This window comes from Diadema antillarum, unplaced genomic scaffold (assembly GCF_040938485.1).
Source record: "Diadema antillarum isolate AM-2024a unplaced genomic scaffold, OU_Dant_1.0 seq00001441_RagTag, whole genome shotgun sequence".
Taxonomy (NCBI): Eukaryota; Metazoa; Echinodermata; class Echinoidea; order Diadematoida; family Diadematidae; genus Diadema; species Diadema antillarum.
This window is the reverse complement of record NW_027272190.1, coordinates 157,187-167,088: the sequence shown is the minus strand read 5'-3', so window position 1 is coordinate 167,088 and position 9,902 is coordinate 157,187. Positions and strand designations below refer to the sequence as shown.

At 39.5% G+C, this 9,902-nt stretch overlaps 1 protein-coding gene across 1 annotated transcript in view; it reads right to left on the bottom strand.

Moving 5' to 3' along the window:
* Nucleotides 1-1,209: 1,209 nt before the first annotated feature.
* The window catches only part of LOC139709533 (doublecortin domain-containing protein 1-like), a 63,738-nt gene continuing 55,045 nt past the window's right edge, over nt 1,210-9,902 (bottom strand). The window contains exons 35-39 of the mRNA XM_071621491.1: nt 6,297-6,433; nt 5,100-5,204; nt 4,044-4,269; nt 2,917-3,026; nt 1,210-1,347 (exon numbers count right to left, since the gene is read on the bottom strand). Coding sequence (XP_071477592.1) covers nt 1,294-1,347; nt 2,917-3,026; nt 4,044-4,269; nt 5,100-5,204; nt 6,297-6,433 — 632 coding nt within the window. The 3' untranslated portion in view covers nt 1,210-1,293. The remainder of the gene's footprint in view (nt 1,348-2,916; nt 3,027-4,043; nt 4,270-5,099; nt 5,205-6,296; nt 6,434-9,902) is intronic.

The following is a 9,902-nucleotide window of genomic DNA, read 5'->3' as shown; positions in this document are numbered from 1 at the left end:
CACAGGGTTCTCTGTTGTCTCCTTTCTCTAACACAGTGTACAGTTTGCTTCCGCAAGCCTATATGACACAGTTTGCATAGGAATTCATATCAGTATACAAGAAATCAACATTTAAAAGTACAAAGAAAAATGTCAAATTTGCCAAAGTGTTTTAGTTTAGAGTTTTTCTCTCAAATGCCCTCGTTTTATTCTACACAGGAAGATCTGAATGACTTGTGCATGAAAGAAGTATCAAAACCTGCCATAATTCAACAACATCAAACACTTATACAATCTCCTTCTGTCCTACAAACTAATGAGTGAATATATATATAGAAATTCTCATCATTTTGATTTGCTACACAAAGCTGAAGGAATTCCTTTCCTCATGGCACGATTAATTGCCTTGGATTGTCAGGGACTGGGACATTTACACAAAGTTTGTAAGACAGTGTTATGAAACACAAACAAACAATTATCACCTTTTGTCTTTCTCTTTGGCATACTACACACACAAGAAAAAAAAAAAGATTTTCCCTGCATTTCAACATGTTCAATAAATGTAATGGAATGAGTGGACATTATTCATTAACTTTTTTCTAAATTGAATACTTCAGTTCAATATTCTCAAGGTGATAACATTTACTATATATCAATATAAATTCCGAATGTGACATATGTATTTAGTTAGACACAAAATGTGGCCATCAAAGTAGTCTAGTCTAGCACCTAGCTTGCGACAGAGATTTGTTTTTTCATTATTCTGCAATCTAATATTCATTCCAAAGTTAGTTTAAGATATGACAGGTAATAACATCAAGTTTGATGGTATGTCCTTTAGTGGACATTTTGCTGAATGCAATATTTTACCACAGATGAACACTTACAAAGTACTGCATGATTCACCATCACCTATAACATTCTTTTGCTTCTTTCATTGTTTCATCGTCTTCTTGTCTGTTATCCGGTAGCCTTATGACTTGAAGACATCTCCAAGAGTGAGAACAGCACTTGTTTACATCATGTTCATTTTCAGGTCAGACTTTGGGGAGGTGAATGACAAGACTGGTCGCAAAATGAGCTAAGCGCCATTTGTAAACATTTTAAAGTCCATCATCAGACAGAGCTACTCGAAACCTTTCCACAGCAAGAAATCCACTTGAGGTTATGACTAAAAACATTCCATGTTTTCTTCGTATTAATGTTGTTTTTTTCTAGCAGCTTAAATCTCAAATATCTCAACTTAACAAGAATGGCCTTAATTCCTTTTGCGATCAAATCTTCAAATCATAGCCCACGGTCCTGAAGCCTTGCTCATTTGTCGTCCGGTGCTGGTAAGGCCAGGGCTGGAGGTCCAAAGGGGTCCACCTGGAGGGCACGTGACAGAAATTCAAAAATCACAAAATGCGGTTAACTCTCCGCCAAATTGCTGCAACCTACAAATCTAACTAAAAACATGAAACGTCCCTATTCAACCTCTGATTATCCATGGCTTACATGTTGTTGTTGTTTTTTCTAATTGTTCAATTGCTCCTCTGTGCTTGTGTAGTTAAGAAAAAGTTCATTTTTTCTAATATAAGGTACACATTTCTTAAACTTGTGACTAGCATATGCAAAGGGTAATATCTATTCCCTCTCAACAGCCTTCTGAAAGAGTTTAGTTGAGTGCTCTTTCATCACACCAGAAAAATTAAAATATGTAGTAGCTTTTTATATTTTCTATACAATATGGAAATTATGTACATGTTTATATTTGTCCTGCAGTGACGTGACAAACTGCTGTAGTCTTGTCATCCAGCAATGGCGACACGGAAACTTTAAAAATTCATAACTTTTGAAAAGATAGTCAGATTTTCCTCAAACTTCACTTTCATGTTCTACTAATTTATGCTGAACTCACTCAATCCACATAATTCTAATACAGTCTATATTTAGGTTTTATTCTCCTTAAAAGCCATTGGCCCCATAGTTGCTTGCTAACATATGTTCACTGCTTCCTTTAGTAGCCATTTCAAACAAATCAAAACAAGCACTACAGGACTATTTACATTAAAAGACACAGTAGCATGAGAGGTGAAAGCTGCCCAACTCAGGATACATTCCATAATCCCCTTAACAGCTTGTGAACAGCTTACGTCTATCTCTGATCTACATGAAGTACACACACAACTGAAAAATGTGGACTGGCATCAGCCATTACCGACAAGCATTATGTGCTTCGGTGCATATTTTCGCTGACCAGTGATACAGAGACTCCAACCCAAAGTACCTTCTGATCTAGAGATTCTCCCGCCTGAAACCCCTAGCAAACGGGAGACTCAAAGTTGATGTGTGCGAAGCGCGAAATTCCCAGGGTTCTAGGTGCTCTCTGGTGCTATCTAAGGCTTATATTTTCAACATACGATAGAAATATGTAAGAAATCCTTTCCAACGGGAGACAAAGAGCCAGGGCGGGAGAAATTAAATCTCAAACAGGAGAACGGGAGATTTTGCGAAAATGGGTTTTCGGCGGGAGATCTCCCGTCGAAAACGGGAGAGTTGGAGTCTCTGGTGATATTCATTGTTTTTAAATGTGCTTTGGTGTACAGCGAATGAATCGGGCCACCCATGTGTCCCCACACTACCTGGGCCCTGTTGCATAAAACCCTTACCGCTGGACTTACCGCGCCTTTCTAGCGGTAAGTCTTCAAATTAGCGGTAAATTTTATAATCCTTGATGCTGATTGGCTGTAACGCCTAATTTTGACGGTAGTTACCATTGAAATTCAACGGTAAGTTTTATGCAACAGGCCCCTGATCTTTAACCCGTTGAGGACTGACTGATTTTGCTACAACACACATTTCCCATAGACGCCTTCCAAAGTACACTCGGGACTAGTCCTCAAAGGGTTAAGAGGGTGCTCTGTGATGAGAAGGAGAGACAAAGTTTGCTCGTACCTCAATGACGGGATGGGTGTTGGCTGTCACCATGATGTCGGTGGCCGACTCTCCGTCTTTCTTCCGCGCCCTGGACCAGTTCGCTTTCACCTCTACCTGGTTGCGGCTTCCTGTAGGCACAACGGTATCGAGACCGGAAATAGTGAGCGACTGTTCATATCGCCTTGGTCACGTAATTTTCTTTTCAAATAGACAGCAACAAATGGCAGGTTTTTGCCATGATTTTACTCCGCAGAATTTTGTGAAATAAGAATGTATGAAAACGAGAACACACAAAAATATCATGAAAAGGATAAATTAATAAGGGTGCTGTTCGTTATTCCGAAGGTTCGCTATTCCGAAGGGTCGTTAATCCGAAACACGCAAATTCCCTATACCTAGAGGTTCGTTAATCCGAAAATGACAAAGGGTTCGTTAATCCGAAAATTTGTGGCGTTATTCCGAAGGTTCGTTATTCCGAAGATTAGTTAATCCGAAAATGAAATTCGGAACAATGAACCTTCCTAATAACGAATCTTAGGAATAAAGAGCCTTCAGAATAACGAACATTCGGAATAACGAGCTGTAACCATTAACAAATAAAGCCATGCCAGCACCAGATGGCCGGCAACTACTAACTGAAACCATTGTCAGCTTAGCAAGCTGGATGGGCTATAATGTAGCAATATCTACTGCATAAGAACACGTTCGTACAGTGCTTCAAATGCAGAACTCACTTGTTTACATACAGGGAGTCACCGACTAAAAACTTTTTTACATGATATGAGAAGCAACAATTAAATATACGCCATATATTTAGCTAGTCTAAATTTTCGCGAATCGGGACCTTCCGACAATTTCACGAGTGGTTAAATTCACGATCGTAAGTACTGTAAAGTACTGCAAAATATTTGGCGTATACAGTACTAGACCCTTACAACCGCGACAGTATCTCACAAATAATGATAAAAATGTCTGCATGCCAAAATTTAAGCTCATGAAGTAGTCTGTCTCATGTTGGTTGGCTGTTTTGCTGCTTTTGTTTACAACCCGAGGGCAGTTTAAAGCAGAAATTGTGGAACTGGCCGATTTTCCATCGAACCATTATCTCAATATGCTATTGAACAAAAGGAAATTCCCCCTCTCACCCTTGGCGCCTTTGAATGCCTCGCCGCTGGTGGCGCACACAACCTCGTCCCGCTGGACATCGTCGAAGGCCTCAATGGGTGCCCCAGCCTTGGTGTAGAGCTGGCTGGCCGCTTTGTGCATGGTCAGCTTGACCGTTGCTTCCTTCAGCAGCTCCTCCAGGGTGGAGCCCCACACGTAGACCGCTTTCTCAGGCGACGCCCCATTCTTGTACACCAACACCCGTTTCTGAAGCACGGTGCAAAAAAGGTACACAATCACATTAAGCATCACCACCACCCTTAACCCGTTGAGGACGAGTCCTGAGTATACTCGGGCAGGTGTCTATGGGAAATGCGTGTTGTAACAAAATCAAACCGTCTTCAGTGGGTTAAAGTACTTCATATGTTTTTTGATGAATGTCTCTGTCACTCTCAGTGGGCATAAAAAAAAACAACAGAGGAATTGAAATTGATAACAAGCAAAGTCGAAACATAACTTTCTCTGTAGACCTGTTGCCTTTATAAGTTGAAGAATAAGAAAAACTTTTGCACATCAGATGGCATCTGAAATCATCATTGCACTGTTAAAGTTGTACATCTACGAAAACATAACGGTGCCTTCAACAAATGGTGGCCCTCATAAGGTCAACATATACTGTAAAACAAGAAGTCTTCAAGTGCATTTCAATTTGTGAAATTTGCGAGAGCCAATATTTGCAAAATTAAAGTGCGCACAGAAGTTCTTGTCCGCACTACATGCATTGAAGGCCAGTGGTAATATGCAAAAAATTTCATGCCACAAAAAAGCTGTAGGCTTTTTCTCGGCTTTTGTTTCTTGCTTTACAGTAGCAACTGTGGATAACTCATGCAATTAAAATTGTTTCATAAAAATAAGAGAGGGAGAGGAGGGAACGAAAGAGAAGTAGATAACAAGAAGGGGAAGGACTTCAAAACATGACTGAGAGAGAGGGAGGTGAGAGAAAGCCAATAAGATGATGACAGGAAAAGTGGAGAGAAAATAGGAAAATGAGTGACAGGAGAGAGGGGGACACAAGATGAAATCTGAGACCTGCTTACCCTGGCAGGCTGATTGTACAGCTTGCGGCTGGAGTCAATGATGGGTTTGGTGGTGGTCTCCTGCTCCCTGGATTTCTGGTGGGCTTTCACCTCCGACAGGTGGTTCTGCAGGGGACATGGAGTGAAGTGTGATATTTTGATTGGGTACGGGGCCAATTTGACAAGGATTTGATTTGGATTGGATTGGATTGGATTGGATTGGATTGGATTGGATTGGATTGGATTGGATTGGATTGGATTGGACTGGATTGGATTGGATTGGATATGGATATGGGTATGGATTTGGATATGGATATGGATATGGGTAGGGGTTTGGATATGGATATGGATATGGATACGGATATGGGTATGGATTTGGATATGAATATGGATATGGATATGGATATGGATATGGATATGGATTTGGATTTGGATTTGGATTTGGATTTGGATTTGATTTGTGAGATATTACATTTAGATAGTCTATGAACTCCTCTGTGTTAAACTGTTCTTTTCCTCCAGTATTTCTGTCTCGCACTTATGTGACAGTGAAGCCCTGTTGATTTTCTCTCATTATAACCGGTACCTCATCGTAAACGTCCAAACAAACAAACAAAAAACAGCTAAACACAGTAATGAAAAAAATCTGGACCGCCACATTCACCTCGTTAAAATTGGTACCTTGTTGTAAGTGAGCTTGTTATAATGGGAATTCCCAGTACATGGTTCTACTGTTCCAATTCATGGCTAACCAACATCATATGGTTCTACTGTGCCTGTGCAAAACTAAATGGCGTTACAAGGTCTTAATACTGTTCTGGTCCTAGGCTACATCACATTGCACAGTTTTGCTGTATTAGTCCAGGACTATACCTTATTGCACAGTTTGTGAAATGGCTACGGAGTCTGGTCCAGGACCACATCACCTGATACATCTATTTTGGTCCTTCACTACCCATCTTCCACGGTTCTTAGTATTCTAAAACAGGACTATCCATACCTGGAATGGTTCTCTCTGACAGTCTCAGAACACACCACATCACATGGTTCATACTGTCACGGTCTCATACCACTCTGCGTCACGTGACTCCCCTCGTAGAGTCATACACGACTCTACGTTACATGGTTCTAATTTTCTTGTCTGGAGCTAAGGCACAGTCAGTGCAGTTACTATCTCCCTGGTAATGGTCCTGGTCCTGGTCTATCCATCTCACCCACCTCAAGTTGGTTGACCTGGATGCTTTTCTTGACTTCACTGACACTGGGCTTGGTCCAGCCTCCCTCCACCAGTACTGGGGTATCTGGGCTAAGAGTCGGTACGTAGTCTGGTCCATCCATTCCTGCTGTTCTCCTTCCTATAGCATAATAATAATTCATAATAATAATGTAATATAACCTGATTTCTCCAGGTATTGTGTGGGATCTTTTTGGGGTAAGTTCGCGGACACCTCACTCAGACTCACAACGATCATATCACATCGCATCGTCACACTGAGACAGCATCGATAATTCACTTTATTACCGTACTCACCAATCCGGCTACCCGTCAGGACCGATCGCCTGACATGATGCACCACTGTATCGCCACACGAATGACCGATACACACAGCGTTACAAGACTTTAGCATACCATACACTACAAAACCACGGGAGACACCGCGGACACGTCTGCCCCCGATGAGCGTCAGCTCTCAACCCCTCACTCCTACTACCCGAGCGAGAGTATACCCACGTGCGACCCATGACCCCCACCGAATCTCTTACGGCCATGGGGTCACCGCACGCCCCCTATGTCCTAACCAGACGTACCAGAGACACCAACTCCAGTGCTCTAACCTCATTTCGTTACAATAATACATTTAACCGGGGGGCCAAAAGCTAAAAACAGAGGTCGAGTTGCACTCTCTCTACAAACTAAGTAGACCATGCTTATTTTCAAGTTTTTATTGTAACAAACAACATTCCATTGGTCTACCTCAAAAAATTTGTTGCGAAAGCCTCCAAATCCAAGATGGCGTCCAAGATGGCCGCCATATTTACTGAATTTGTTATTTAAATGATAGAATTCGATAGAAACATCAGATTTCAACAAATGTGATGTCATATGAAAGAGAATAAAATTTTCTACAAGTTGATACCATTTTTGTGGGTTATTGTGATAATTGGATTGAGATTTTAAGGAAAAAACACTCATTTTTTGATATTTTTCTGAAAAAAGGAAAATCATGAAAATGCTTGATTCAGCATAAATCAGAGAAAGACTGAAGGATTATCTTGAAACGTTTCCAGAATTTAGTTTGACATATTATTAATATTTGGAGAAAATTAAGGGTCAGTACCATTTTTGGTTCAGGAGTTATAATGTCTCAAACTTGAAAACTCACTACGTAAAAATGGCCACTTTAGTTGTGACCAAGACCTTGTTGGTCGTAAAAAAGTCTGCGCGCGCCAAGACTACTACACGCACCACTGGCACTGGCGCTTGTGGCAGTGCCAGTAGTGCGTGTAGTAGTCTTGACAAATGCAGACTTTTTCTTTGACAAACAAGGGTTTGTGCCTGCAAACTAACTTTTCATACCAAGTGGTAGCTCAGGTGATACTGATCGCTATTATTTCAAAGTAGATTGTTCTGAAGCAGATGAGATGAAGCAAAAAAAAAAAAATTCAAATAGAGGTAGTAGCTTGAAACTTGGCACCAATCTTGTTATAGAAACTTTAAGACAGAATTTAGATCAACCGCTCAAAAAAAAATCAAGATGACAGCCATCAAAGTTGACATAGTGTATTGCGCCAAATTAAATGTATTATTTCGTTTTTGATACAAATTTGTCTGTTGTGCTATCTTAAACTGTCTTAAGTTTTTATGGTCACATTTTTTAAACCAGTGATATTCTACTCTCCGAAAAAGAAAAAAAAAATCGAGTGGAAATTTTTACTTTTGATGTGAGGAGTGAAAAACAGAAAACGGTGAATTTAGAGTGAAATTGGAGTGACTTTTGAGTGAAAACGTTCATTTTCACTCATTTTAGAGTGACCTTAGGCAGAGCTCCACACTAGGCAAATATCCGACCTTTTTTGGTGGCCCGATCAGGCCACCAAATTCTTCATTTCTGACATTTTGGTGGCCCAACGTGCGTTTTTTGTGGCCCCGGGCCACCGGACCACCGTTAGTGTCGAGCCCTGCCTTAGGGATCACTCGTCACTCTTCGAGTGATCCCCGAGGTCACTCTTAAATGAATGAAAATGAACATTTTCACTCTCGAGTGATCCTGATATCTAATACAGGAAAGCATCTACCAATGGCATAAGTTCAGATCAATTGTGACACTATAACCCACATGAAATCAGCCTAAAAACAATGTAAGACAAATCTGATAACGGAAAATACAGTTTCAGCATGCTTATTTGTAAATGTGAATATACAGCACGAATAATCAATTTGGACAATTTTATTCATTTCATTTCATTTTTTTTCATTTCATTTATTTCCACAGGGTAGATAAAAAGACATACAAGCATTACGTGAGCGCAACTTACATTATGCAAGATGCAATGCAATAAATGTATAACACGTGGAGGAATCAACAATAGGCCATAAAGGCCTTTCAAAGGCTGATCCCTGACAATTAAAAATGGTACGATTATTAATTACTATCACAGAACAAAACATTACAGAATACATGGGACTATACAGATGACAAAACATTACAATAAACAAGTGATTAGGCAAGCAATATATTATCTAAGTCATTCATGCGTGTGTCAAACGAGATTACTAAATCAAAAGAAATTGTTTATACTTTCTTTTAAATGACGAAAGACTAATGGTACTTTTAATGTTGTCTGGTAAGTTATTCCACAAAAGTGGGCCAGCATACCTTATAGTACGTCTAGAAGCATTGTATTTATAAAATGGAATACATAACTTATTACTTTGACGAGTACTGTATACAACACGAGTATTGTTTTCAATGAAGCAGTTGTCTAAAAAATGTGGCAAGATATTGTTGATATAGGAATATGCAAATGTGCAGGTAACACATTTATTAATTTCATACACAGAAAGCAATTTTAGCTTTTTGAACAAGGGACCTGTGTGGGTTTGGGGCTGTGAGTGGGTAATAATTCTTATTGCACGTTTTTGTAAAATATAAATACGGTTTAAAAGAGATTTTCGAACAATATACCATTGTATACTGAAAAGTAATTTCGCACAACACATTTAAGAGCAAAGTTGAGAAATTGCCGCCATGTTGGATTTTTTTTTTTTTTTGGGGGGGGGGGGGGGTGCGGATCAGAAGGGCTTTCAAGGACATCTACGGATCAGACATTATTACACATATACCATCATTGTTCACGTTTCTACAGCAGCAGAGTAACATACAAGTAAAAAAGCATATCTTTGATACAGAAGCATTTCTTTTTTATTAAAGATTGGGCCTTACCCAAACACTGGAATGAGCTCCACCCCCCCCCCCCCCCAAAAAAAAAGACCCTCAATATGGTTTACACTAGTACAATATCGTTCGGATGTATAGAAACATGTAATAGACAGCAATATAAGAAGATTAAAAAAACATATCAAATTATAAGTTATAAGTTGAGATAACTTTGACGCAACGCACTAAAGGTATTGTTTACCATTGGGAGAGATATCACATTTGATTTATATGTGCAGGTTAGTTGTATTACAAAACATTCTACCATGTAAAAAAAATTATAATAAAGCCTAAAACATACGGACATTAATTTTCTTTTCAAGAAACCATAACCATGATAACTGTTGACATAAAAAAACACATTCTTATCAGATCTATTTAGTAT